We start from the raw sequence: 13,830 nt of genomic DNA on the forward strand, positions 1-13,830 counted from the left end.
AAAGTCAGAATTCTAAAATTAAAGTCAGAATTCTGAGAAAAAAAATCATAATTCTGAGATTAAAGTCACATTTCTGAGAAAAAAGTCAGAATTCTAAAATTAAAGTCAGAATTCTGAGAAAAAAAATCATAATTCTGAGATTAAAGTCACATTTCTGAGAAAAAAGTCAGAATTCTAAAATTAAAGTCAGAATTGTAAGAAAAAAACCCAATAATTCTGAGATTAAAGTCACATTTCTGAGAAAAAAGGAAGAATTCTGAGATTAAAGTCAGATTTCTGAGAAAAAAGGCAGAATTCTGAGATTAAAGTCAGATTTCTGAGGAAAAAAAGTCAGAATTGTGAGATTAAAGTCGAAATTCTGACTTTTTTCTCATATTGAAATAAAATGTAAAAATCAGTTAACTTTTTAAATTTTTTTTCAGTGGCCCAAATCCTCTTCCATACAGACATAATTCTGGTAGCCTACGTAATTTATTATGTGCTGTGCGTCGCCTCTGCTGTGCCGCCGGTGCATTTTTTTAACATTTCTGAATATAATGTTTGAAACAAACGGTTTCATAGAACAACAAAGAAGATAACTGCTACAGAAAATTAAATCTAGCCTTCGTCTGTTTTGTGTTGCGGATCAGCTGCGCCACATTAAGACATAACATCACTTTATCCATGGTTCCCTGGATCACAGTGCTGTCCAACACCGAGTTCACTTCTTTCTCAAAATGATGTAAAAGGTCAAAGCAACTGCATTCATCATCCCAGCTCTGGAAGAGACAACAGTCTCATCTTCATCTTCATCCTCATCCTCGCTGCGCGCGACACTGCTAACCGCACCAAAGCGCTCGTGTACCTCCAAGTTGTACGCGTAATTTTAAAATTATTTTTACAGATGTTTACATTTATAAATTGACCAAAAATGAACACTATAAGCGGATTTCTTGACTACTATAAAATTATTTGTATAGAAATAATTCTGTCCCAAGCCTTTTGATTCATATAAGCGTTTAATTACTATATTAATTACCACTATAAGCGGATTACACTGTAATTATAACTGAACTGTCAAATATTGCCGCGGGAACCCATTCCTGGAAACGCACCTGCATCAAATTATAATTTCTCTTTTGTATTATTTCTCAGCCAATGCGCATGCGTGAAGAGTCATCGCTCGTTGCCATAGAAACGTCAACTAACGTTGTCAGGACAGTTAACTCCTCAAATCTGAAATCCAACGGGTAAAGTTGAACCCATTTATGAATAACCAGCTTAGGTAAAAACTGTAGATTTCTCTGATTGAATTCATTCACATTTTTTCTTCTTTTTAAGAAGAATTTAAGAAGCAGATACAGAATGAAGTCAACCTGCACAGGTGAGGCAGCAGATTTCAGCAGCAGCGATGATGAGAGGCGACAAGGCTTTGGTGTTCAGGAGTGGCCAGATGGGTCAAAATATGAGGGCGAGTTTGTAGAGGGACTCAAACATGGCAAAGGACGCTACACCTCAAGAAATGGAGAGGTAATGTGTAACCAGTTGAGCAGAACCCTCTGCCAGTGTTTCATTCACTTTAACTGAATCTTTTTTTCTTTTTTTTTTAGTACTATGAGGGCTTTTTCTACAAGGACTTTAAGCATGGGGACGCAGTGTACTGCTGGCCCACAGGTCACACGTTTACTGGTAAGTTCTACCTGAACAGGAAGGAAGGATATGGTCATTTCAGCTTTCCAGGTGGAGCCGTTTTCCAGGTGAGCGTCTAGCACTGTTGCCAGGGTTACATCAATAGTACTACAATCTGCAAAAGTAAACAAGCAATAAAAAAATGTTCTCCTTCCACATACTCAGGGTTTGTATCACAGGGACCAGAGGTTTGGTCCTGGAGTGTTCACTTATCCAGATGGGAGGCAGGATGTGGGCCTCTGGCATGGCCAGCGCCTGCTAAAGCTCTGCTCCTCTTTGGGAATTGGCTTTAGCTTGCAACATTTCCCAGAATATGCTGCCTTCATGAAACCTCATGTCCACGAAGCTTTGATTCAGGTAGGTAGTGAGATGTTGCTACATATCTGCAGTGTTTTTAATTATATCACATTTACTGTATTCCATAAAAGTAAAAAAAAACGGAATGACTATGACCTGGATGACTGGGAATCTTCATCAGCACACATTCACCAATTGGTTTGGATTCACTATTTAAAATGTATTATGGTCCTTTACACAATAAACAAGTTAAAAGATTTGGTTTTAGTTAGAGAAAGTGATGGCAGAGTGGGTTAGAACAGTGCGCTTGTGCTCTGTACCTGGTTTGATCCCCACAGCCTCCACTCTGGGTTACTGAGCTAAATCATTAACCCACACTGCTCCCCAGGCGCCGCACAATGGTAGCCCACTGCTTCCCAAGGGGATGGGTTAAATGCAGAGAGTGAATTGCTTCGTACTTGTGACAATGTAATGACAATAAAGTTGAATTCTCTTGTAGTTCATTTACAGTTCATACAATTCCTTATACTCCAGGTCAAAATATGATCAAACTACTTTCCTGCACCTCTGAGTTTAAATTTTAAATCATTAACATTAATGTAAATAATATGCTACTTATTAAAAATCACCCCATCTATTTTAGTATAAGAGGCTAATTTTATTTGATTGACTGTAGTTGTTATTGAAAGTATATCAAATTTACTAATGATTTCCCATCTCATGCTAAATATAATTTGTAAATTGTTAACTTTTAATGGAATCCACCTTCATTCATAACCAATTCTTAGGTTTCTGAACATTTTTACAAATTAAAGACTTAATTTTTGTAAATAGTTTTTTAAGTAGATATTACAGGTTTTAATATAAGTTAACATAGTTTATAAATCTTTCTATGGGGGTAATAAATGTGTCCAGTTACTGTATGCCTAAATGCCTATTTACCTCTGCTCTGTCTTTACTAGGCTGACAGTCATGCAAATGGTTTATTGTCAGAACCACTGGAAGGCTTTCAGGTAAATTACTGCAGTCAACTCTGTTAGCTTTTGAACAAACAGCTTCCAAATCACTTTACTTCCCCTTCATCTCAGGTGGGCATAGATAAAGATCTGCTGTTAGACGAGAGCTTCATCCTTCCGCCTGGCATTGAGCGATATTCTATTGATGGTGACCATTTGCCACTCACTCCTGGCCGCAGAAAAGAGTTAGATCGACTCTTTCACGGAGAGCTGTGGGAGCAAGATGCTCCTTCATACCAAGGATATGAAAGGGAGCCTCTCTCTGCTCTCCCCTTACACGCCCACATGCAGGCTCACATACACAGACACAGGTTAGACATGTTTGGAGTTGAGTGTAGAGTCAGCTTTGTACTGAGAGGGGGGAAAAAAACAGGTTTATCTGAGATATATGTATTTTTCAGATTGCAGGCTGAAAATATTGGCTGGGACGTTGCAGCTGTCCTCTCTATGAACAGGGATAACTTTGGACCCAAAGGACCTCTGGAAGTCAGTTCAGAACAGTTGATTCAGCACAGCTTCAGAGGGGACCTGAGGGCTGTGTCACAGATCTTTCTGACAGACTCGGTCTGTCCAGATGTAGCTGATTCCCAAGGACAAACCGCACTGATTGCTGCAACTGTAACATTTCTCAACTTGAACTTTCCTCCCCTCCATATGTTGCCATACTCAGTTTATAGTCCTCAATAACCACTTTGTGTTTTTTTTTTTTTTTTTGTATCTTTGTCAGATAAACTGCCATAATGAAGTGATCCATCGTTTGTTGGATATAGGTGCTAATATTGACCAGCTGAACAGGGAAGGAATGTCAGCTCTGGCTGTGTGCCATGTCCTCTACTATCCCTTTCAGTCTCTGCACACAACTTTGATTCATCCACCCACCAGAGCTCAGGTAAGAAAAAGCCGTGTTCATCTCATAGATAATAAAATATATTGCAAATGTATTCAACCTCATTTTACCCAATACCCTTTAATGAAATCCAGAACAAACAATAAGAGGGGCTGAATAAAAAAACTATTTAGTCCTTGTATTTATTGATCTTTTTTTTTTACTTCCTTTACAATTAGGCCCTTTTTTTTTTGTTCACTTATTGCATGAGATCCTCCAGAAATGCACTTAAGAGGAAAAACTGTTTGAGGTGTAAATATATTTACAGGGTACTGTGTATTTGAAAATCTGAAGTAAATTAAGAGAAATAGGAGAAGTAATTATTTAGTTACTCAAGGTTTTTCATGTTTTTTCCAGAGACTGGAAAAAGCCCATCTGTTGTGTTTTTTAATCATATCTTTAATGTGTTGTTAGGTGTTGACGTTTCCACCTAGTGAGAATAGAGCTCAAAACAACCAGGCCGACGTCACATTGGAGACACAGGTCCTTAACAAAGAGCCTCAGGCTAAACACACAAATATGATGGATGAAAACATAGTCAGCCAGCCCTCTAAGCTGTAAGGATTCATGTACACAATCACATTTTTTTGAAAAAAACATAAAATTATAGATTTTTTACTGTTTAAAAGCTTTTTAAAACTGTAGCTCCGTAATTATTGTCTTTCTAGGGCATCTGAAGAACTACCTGTGCACTTCTCACATGGCCGCATTGAAGAGGTCACTTCAGACCCTGATCACCTCTGTGAGAAGGAGAGACCAGAGAAAGGAGAAGATGAAAGCTACGAGGACAGAGAAAAAGTCCGCTCAGCCCATAACTATGACATCGCCGTAACAGAAGGAATGCTGCAGCACTCAGCTAAGGCGCTGAATCGACCTCAACAGTGTCACTTGAAGGAGACTGCTCGCAAAATGGCTGCCATGCAAATCGAGTAAGATCCATTTCTCCTTCACTTGCTGTTTCTTTTATCTTTTCTTTCTAACAATGATGATTATGTGCTGTGTGTTGGGCCAGGCGCCATGTGCGATTAGACACCCTGAAGCTTCTACTGGACCGTGGAGCTGACCCTAATCTTTGCAGGGTCCCCATGCCAGTTCTCTTTTTAGCCACCATGGCGGGGGATGCTGAAGTAATCAGAAAACTGCTCCTCTGTGGAGCTTGCACTGATATTCCTTTACCAACAGAGGTAGGAATCCTCCCTGTGAATCCTCAGTTCAGAGGAAATTCTGAAATTGAATCGGTATGCCAAAAATAACGTAAAAGCACAAGAAAGAAAAACTAAAGGCATCGTCCATGTTTAATGATATCCTTACTTTTCCCTAACCTATTGTTGCTTCTTTCTATAAGTCTGCCTCAGCAGATGTTCGCTTACACTGAGCCTGGTTCTGCTGGAGGTTTCTTTCTGTTAAAAGAGAGTTTTCCTCTCAACTTTCTCCACAAGCATGCTTGGTGTGAGGGATTGCTGTAGAGTCAATGCAATCAACTGGTTTTGAAATTTGAACCAATCTGACTGTATGATCTGGTTGAATGATCTCTGTAAAGTGTCTTGAATGAATCAAGCAATCTTTATTGTCAACTACAATTTACATTGCAATCAAAATTTCAGTTTCAATAGAAACCGTTCATCACAATACATAACATAGATGTGTTGTGAATTAGAGCTATGTAAATAAACTGAGTTAAATTGAGCTGTGAAGTTTGGGTAATTCCCAGGTTTCTTACCATTTTTACATTCACAGTTAGAAAGATGGAGTTTCCAAAGTTTCTAAAATAGATCTAGGAAATTAAATAACCAAAGTGAAAAAAGGCCACTTAGTTTTATTCTGCTCAACAGATATTTGATCATTTTAACATCTCAATCTTTGTTTTTTCAGAAATGTCAGAAAAACAAAAATACCACCATCACCAACGTAAAGCTCTAGAACAGTTCAGTCCTCAACTACCAATTCAATTCATTTTATTTTTATAGCACCAATTCACAACATATGTAATCTCAAGGCACTTTGCTGAGACAATTTAACCAACAAGCCCCACTGCTCTGCATGTTTTAGATGATTATATGAGCTCCTCAGCTGCCATCAAGAGCTGCAGAATGCTGTTGATCATCCCTTCATACAAGTGATGTGTGTGATACAAAGGTGTAACCTAAAACTTGCAGGACAGTGGTGCTTGAAGACCAGGATGGAGAACCACTGCTCTATAGTTTGCTAAAAGATACACAGGGATTTCACTGGAACTGTGTTCATTTAACATTTTGGATTGATGCCTCCTCCTTACTGTTAGGTACAGTGCAGGATCTGTGATGCTTAGCAGATGTTTCTCTATTAAAGGCTTCTGGCTTGTTTGAGCAAATGGCATCAGAAACTAAAATACCATGAAATAGCAGATACAAAAAAAACAACAACAAACAAGCATAAACCCAGTGGCCTTTACTAGAAAGTCACTAAATATACAGTCTAATCAGAAAATAAATTCAATTTTTTACTTAGTTACTACAGCCATTAAGCTGCTAATATAAAAGCCATTTTATTTATCCGTAGGAGAAAGGTTTTTATCCCCTCCATGCTGCTGCTGCATTGCCCGGTTCTAAAGGTCCAGAGGTCACTGAGCTCCTTCTGCATGCTATCACCAACCCAGACGCTCAAGCATGTGACCAAGATGAGATCTATGCACCAAATCTGGTGCATTTTTATTCACACACTAAAGCATATGATCATATAAATAGATATATATATTTCTATAAAAACAGAGGTTGATATCCAACTGTTTGTTTTGGTCTGTGACAGATCTCCATGAAGGATAATGAAGACCAGGACTCTGGATTGAACCTGCATCTGACAGAGGGGGGTCGAACGGCTCTGCACATAGCCTGCCAGAGAGAGAGTGACTACTTGGTCAGTAGGCATAGTTCACACATTCGTAGCTGTACACATCCTTATCCATAGGAAATGTAAAAGTCATATAATCTCTCTATAGTGAATTCAGCTTCTGACACCACTGGCTCCTGAAGTTACTGACTTGTTTGATGAAAACCAAAGTTGATTTGGGTTTAATGTGATATTGATTGTTTTTGGAACAGACGTATTTGAGTTTGTGGTTTATGTTTTGTTTATTGGCTGTGAAACAAGGTATTTAACTCCTTGCATATTCTTCCTGTTGTTGCTTATTTGGTGCATTGAGATGTTTCAGATTATTAAACATTTTTAGATTCAAAGCCCTAAAAACGGTTATATTAAGCCATTTTAGGTCTTTGAAAACAAGAGTAAGAACCATTATTAACAATTGGGAAAACTGACGAGTCTTACCTCGAGTTTTTCCTTCCTGCCATAAGTAATCCAGGAGTGCAGGAAGTTGTAAAAAAACCCTGATATGGTGAAGTAATGTTGGATTTGGATTTGTTTTTTTTTTTTTTTTTTTTTTTTTTTTTTTTTTTTTTTTAAAGATAGAATCATTATTGAAAAATTTTAAGAATAATCTATATTATTAAAATTAACCCCAGTTTACTATTCAAATGTTTTTGAAGATCACACCACTTCACATGATATTTACTTCAATTGTTTTCTAAACGTCTGTTGTTTTCATTATGTTGCCTACCGCTCCCTTCATTTAAGCACATCAACAAGGATTTGCTTAGTGAATATACATGACATCCTTCATTTCTGTGCATCTGCAGAATGCCTGTAAGGTGGTGGCCCTTCTGCTCTCTCACAGAGCCAGAACAGATCTCCTCTGGAGTGGACACTCACCTCTCTCTTTGGCTATTTCCAGTGGCAATGACTTGGTACAGACTCCCTTTATTAAGTGCATTACTTGTTAAAAAAAATATGTATAGCATACATCATGCACACTAAAACTTCCCTCTTTTCTGTTCTCAGGCAGTGGATGAGCTCTTAAAGGGAGGCACAGATCCTAATTTACCTTTGGGCAACAGAGTTGGCAGTGCCCTCTGCACCCTCACCAACTTCAGCTACCCTTTATGTGGCAACAGAATTAAGCTGGTAAATGCAATAAGACAGATATATCATACTGTAAATGCAAATTAGCATTTATTTATGATTTTATGCCACAGGCTTTTAATCCCCTATAGAGTGACCTGTAATAAAACTGCAATTTTTTCCAACTTTCACATTTTTTGGCTAGACATTTCAGAACCTACCAGCCTACCAGTCAAAACTATCCTCCCTTACATGCACCCATTAACCAACATAATTACATAAATGAAGAAAAAACTGTAAAAGTTCACCAAAATTCATAGTCAACAGCTTTTTTTTTTAAAAACAGTGTCCCTGGCAATGTCGCAATAAGAATAATTGTCTTGATGCCAAAAAAAAGCCCAACAGATTTTACTTTCACAAGTGGAGCAGTAGGGCAATTGCCATAGTGTTCCACTTGTTTCATGCATATAAATTGCTTTATTATATTTATGCAGTGAGTTTTACAGATTATATGGCCACTGCAATGTAAGTAGAACAGAAGAGGAAAAAACAGAAAAAAAGAAGAAAAGTTGAAAGAAAGACGAGATAAAAGGGAGATAAAGATAAAACTTTTTCAGTCTGCTTCATCACCTGCAAAGAGATGAAAAAAGAACAGCAAAACCAACAGATATGGTACGAGTCATAAAATAAAGTAACACCTAGATACTATCGCTGAAGTGGTATTATTTAATCTGACATGTACTCTGTGTTACCTGAAGATAATAGTCAACAGCTTAATTGCAGGCAACAATGTTAGCCATATTTGTTTGAGATCCAGAAAATTAAACATTTTGTCATGTACAGCAGTTGCTAGCTGTGGCTAACAATCAGGTGTAACCTTTAGAGGCATTGCAGTTTGGTTTGTCAGAAGCACCAGCAGGGTGGCTTTTTTCCTCCTTTTTAAACTACGTCAGACATAGTGTCATATTCTTTGCTTTATTTGGTGGCGAAAATGGCAGCAAGAAAGTTAGAGCAAAAAAGGACCCAAACTCATCTTGTCATCACGCATCATGATCAGGGAGGTAAACAACATTTCTAAAGCTGTCTGTTAGAGAACGGCAACAAAGAAATTGTCAAAATATCAGGGCTGACCAAGTCTAAACAACCATGATATTTGCAAGCTTTAACAAGGTTGATCTAGCATTAAACAAACCAGAAATGTATGGAAGAGCTTCTCATTCTCCTTAAAAGTATCTGAGATTCTATCAAAAATGAGAATTCATCATCATTGGGTTTTTTTTTTTCTTGGCAGAATAAAAATCAATTACCAGATTCAAAATTTCATTTTCATGACTAAATCCTATAGAAAATATGTGATGCAACCTGAAGAAAACACCAAAGACTGTGGGCAGAGCCACAACCTGCATCTCTAAATGATAGATCAGGAGTGCCAATAAATGGGGAACCATAGGTTTTACATTTTCCCTGTGCTTGCACTCAGGTTTCCTCCCACAGTCCCTAAAATGAATGTAATTACTCTAAAATCCTGTCTGTTAATGTAGGCATATGTTGTGTTGTTTTTGGTGTCTTCTTGTTGCCCTGTGATGTTTTCCAACCTGTCCAAAGGTTACTTGACTTCTTGCCTAATGGCCATTTGAGAATGGCTAATAAGTGTAGCTGCTGTAAAACAGTTTCTTGATATATTTTAAACTATGCTGTTTTTAAATATAAAGCAGAAGCATTAGTATTCGAATTTCTTTTTTAATGACTGACATCTAATTGTTTGTTTATAGTTAAAGAAGTTGGCCAAAGCTGGTGCTAATGTCTCAATGCCAATTAGAGTGGGCAAATGGGTGGGAACAGCTGTTGACTTTGCACACTACTCCGTCCAACAGGTAAATTAGTTTAGTTGGTCATATTATATACTGCATAGTAATATTTTACAACTATGATCTATTTGGTAATGGGGAGCAAAGTAAATAAGACTGTGGTTTGCATATGCCTCTGTCTGATTTTTTTTTTATGTTATACTGTAGGATCAATGTAGGATTCGTGGTATTTCAATCTTAAACAGAGAGGAGAGGAAATTATTGGATGCACGGCGCCACCTGCTTGATCAAATGACCAGTCTATTTAGAATGACTATTCGGACAGGTAAGAAACATCTTTTACTCAATAGTAACTCAACATTTGAATTCTTTTTTTGCATTACTGTTATGATTTATACTTAACCTCAAATGTTTAGTTCTCTCAAAAAATGTTAAAACATTGATGCCTTTTTATCATCCCTTTTATCTCCTCTTCTTCTTCATCATCTTTTCTCCTTTTTTCCTGTTTTTCCTTTCCAGTTCTACTTTCCCATTGCAGTGTCCATAAAGATCTGTAATCTTTTTATATGCATAAATCAAGCGGAACACTATGGCGAAAGCCGTTCTGCTCTACTTGTGAAAGCAAAATCTGTTGGGTTCTTTTTGGCATCAAGACAGTTATTCTTATTGCCACATTGCCAGACAGGACACTGAAAAAAAGAGAAAAAAAAAAAACATTAATCTAGTTTTATGCTTCTGCATTGTTCTGCATTTTCTGCAAAAATATTCCCACAACTTTGATGTCAAAATAATGCATTTCTAGAGCTGTCAAAAAATATTATTTCAGATGTCCTAGNTTTTTTTGTCTATATTCTCATTGGTAAACTTCAGTCTGTCTTTCTCTTGATGTACTGAAATGCTCTTTTAATGTCAATCAATAAACAAGCTTGTTTTAAATCCTATGATGACATTTAAGGAGCTTGTCAGAGTTTTCAGAATAAACTTGCATGTTTTGTAGCTCCTTTACAGTCTATATTTCCTCTACCTCTAAACACACTTTAATTTTACTTGAACTTTCATTACATTCATATGTGATATAAAATATCCAAACTGTTGTTTTTTTTTATATACAATTTTTACTTGTTTTCTATGGTATATTTGAATGGTTAATTAAACTCTTATAAACCCCACAGTTTATAAGAGTGATGTGTCCTTAGACAGTCCAGCACACGGCTCTGAAGGAAAATCAGAGGCAGCAAAATCTCACAGGTAGGCATTCTACCATCTTATGCTTCTGGCTTTGTTCATATATATAACCTTTCTACCTCCATTTCACAAACCTGTGTTTGTATATCTGACCTCAGGCAGCCAGTGCTTAAGTTCTGCTGTCACTGCGGTCTCTCTGCTTCTGTCAAGCTGACTGCTTGTCGCCGTTGCCTTAAGGTTTTCTTCTGCTCCGTGGCATGGCAAGAGAAAACATGGGTTGAAAGGCACATGAAGAAGTGCTTTAAGATGTCAGGTGGGAATCAGCAGATCTTCTCCCAACAACCAAAGCCCAGAAAAACCTAAACAGGATCAGAAAATTAGAAGCAGAAATTTGGTGCAAACCTAAATGTATACGAAACCTTGTTTGGAGTCTTAGGTTCAGTTTGTAAAATTTTCACTTGACTTTTTCTATAAATGCTGCTCATATCACGACAGAGTGTGTTGTGTTTAAAACACAAAGAGGCCCCAGACCCACCACGTTTAAATAATATTTAAAATAACTTATGAAAAAACTGATGTTGTTTTTTTTACCCACAATTTATTTTTCCATTTTATTATTTCTAATAAACACTTTGAGTTTGGAAAAAACAAGTTGTAAGAACTCTTTTTTATTTTTTTAAGGCCTCAGCTTGTAAAGCTCAGTCGCTGTATCCTTTACAATAGATGATAAGTTTTGTTTTATTTTTCTTCTCATTTTAACTACAGAGAGTGAACTTGAAGCTGTGCTAGACTGAAATCATTAGCAAAAGTTCAAAACTGCATCCCAGTTGATTTGACTTAGTGAGACATTTGCAAAATAATTTGACTGTAAAAGTAGTCAAAAGCAACTTGACACTGCCATGGCTTTCTATATTTAGAAAGCCCTCTTCTGGACCAACTCACAATCTGATAATAAGTACACTGAAAAAACTATTCATAAGATTAACTTCAAAAATATATTGTAAGTATTTGTATGCAAATAATTTAAGTAAAATTTTATTCTCCAGTATCAAGTAACTCATTCTTGGCAGTAAATTTTACTTTTCATAAGACATAACAGTTGTGGAGATATTAAGTAATATTTGCTCAATTACATCCAAGTTGTAAGTTAGATTTATTTAAACGAAGTAAAGTGTACTTGTTCTTCATAGGCACAAACAACCATTGATGCACACAGTCACACCTTAGGAGAATTTAAGCCAATTAACCTAACAGTCGTGTTTTTGGACTGTGGGAGGAAGCCTTCTTGCTGCATTCGGCAGGGCTACCCACTGCTCCACTGAGCAGCCCTTTAACTGATATCTTACTTTTCAAATATGCAATAAAAAATTTACAACCCTCTGAAACTCTCAGTAAAACATTCCTTACTGTTTCTGTAACATTCATTACAGAAATATACTTATATGTAAGATCAAGAATATTTAACTTACACAAACATGCTCAAAACAACTTCTGGGCGAGGGTCAGAACACAAACAGCCACTTACGCATTTAGCAGTGCTGTAAACATTATGTATTTCTCTAATTAAATGAAAAAAGCATGCACAAATATAGCATTAATAGTAAAAGTGCATTATGTTGTACTGCATTAGAATTTGTACCAAAAAAAAGGGTTTGTATGACTTGTAAACAACAAATACAGAGTAGATCATATTCAACACAACACAGGTCTGGTAATATAGTCCCTCCTCAAATATGCGATAAAAATGTTACAAGCCTACAGAATGAAACTGTGCAGTTTCAACATTTAATCAGAATCAGAATCAGAAATACTTTAATAATCCCAGAGGGAAATTACTTAAACCAGTCATCCAGACTAGTGAACTTTTAAGAATGCAATTAAAACACTAATGAAGGAAAATCAACACAATTAAAAATTAACAGCTTAAACTGTCTAAAGAATAAAATCTCTACTAGATATCTGAATAAAGGTATCTGTTGTATTTTGCAAAATAACATGTACCTTGTTTGGCAAAAAATAAAAAAAACATTAATGACAGGCAACCTTCCACTAAGATTAACTGGAACTCACTGCTAATTCTTGGCCTTTGATACCATATTTTCTAACCCTAAAAGTTATGAATACATTTAGGAAAGCAACTTCATCTTCAGAGTGTTTATTTTTGGGGACAGTTTAAATCCATCCAACTCTAGGAAAAGTTTTTGGAAGACTTCAAAAGTGTAGCGCAAAATGGGAGGGTATGCCAAGTTCAGGGCATATATCAGTCCCATGAGCAGCGAGCAGGCCTTTGCAGCACTGCTGCACCCTGCCAAAATGACGGTCATTGGGACTACCTCCTGCTCTGTGTGTGTTCCTGTAACGTCTGGACTCGGAGCAGAATCAGTCTGCTGTGATCTACAGTGCGAATGCATTTCAAAACGCTACATTTTTATGTAGTATGTTTAGGTTTATGGACAGTACATACTGCTATTAAACATTTAGATGGTATAAGGAACTCTAAGTAAAACTTACTCTTTCTCCAAAAATAATGTATAACACTAAAAAAAGGTTTAATTTTACTTCAGAAACCCTGAAGTTTTTACCAAAGCATAACAATACAGAGTAGAAATTATGATGAATACTCTAATAGAGTTTACTGTACCAAAAAGTCTCATTCTCTCAGATCAGAAAGGTCAGCTGCATATACGCCAAAGCTTTGTTGTTATGGGTTCACCAATATCAAACAAATAANTCTATATTCTCATTGGTAAACTTCAGTCTGTCTTTCTCTTGTCTTTCTCTGTACCAAAAAGTCTCATTCTCTCAGATCAGAAAGGTCAGCTGCATATACGCCAAAGCTTTGTTGTTATGGGTTCACCAATATCAAACAAATAACTGGAGCAGTTTAAATCCCCCAATAGACGGGTATAACACCAACAGGGTATAGGTAAATTAGTATGCCTATAGCAAAAGAATACACAGAAATCTAAGATTAAACCATATTTTCTATCTACTCATTTTTTTCTAGTTCTAAAAAAAATGTTGGGTTTAATATAGT

General features: G+C 36.7%; 1 protein-coding gene across 1 annotated transcript; it reads left to right on the forward strand.

Moving 5' to 3' along the window:
• Nucleotides 1-1,305: 1,305 nt before the first annotated feature.
• Nucleotides 1,306-11,184, forward strand: ankmy1 (ankyrin repeat and MYND domain containing 1). The gene is made up of 17 exons (XM_015393310.1): nucleotides 1,306-1,509; nucleotides 1,590-1,736; nucleotides 1,834-2,025; nucleotides 3,054-3,292; nucleotides 3,383-3,599; nucleotides 3,709-3,870; nucleotides 4,282-4,424; nucleotides 4,536-4,796; nucleotides 4,880-5,051; nucleotides 6,406-6,546; nucleotides 6,652-6,759; nucleotides 7,539-7,646; nucleotides 7,741-7,863; nucleotides 9,573-9,674; nucleotides 9,816-9,933; nucleotides 10,781-10,856; nucleotides 10,952-11,184. The coding sequence occupies exons 1-17, from the start codon at nucleotides 1,345-1,347 to the stop codon at nucleotides 11,154-11,156; spliced, it is 2,679 nt and encodes an 892-aa protein (XP_015248796.1). The 5' UTR covers nucleotides 1,306-1,344; the 3' UTR covers nucleotides 11,157-11,184.
• The last annotated feature ends 2,646 nt before the right edge of the window (nucleotides 11,185-13,830 follow it).

Source organism: Cyprinodon variegatus, unplaced genomic scaffold (assembly GCF_000732505.1).
Source record: "Cyprinodon variegatus isolate N-32 unplaced genomic scaffold, C_variegatus-1.0 Scaffold635, whole genome shotgun sequence".
NCBI lineage: Eukaryota > Metazoa > Chordata > Actinopteri > Cyprinodontiformes > Cyprinodontidae > Cyprinodon > Cyprinodon variegatus.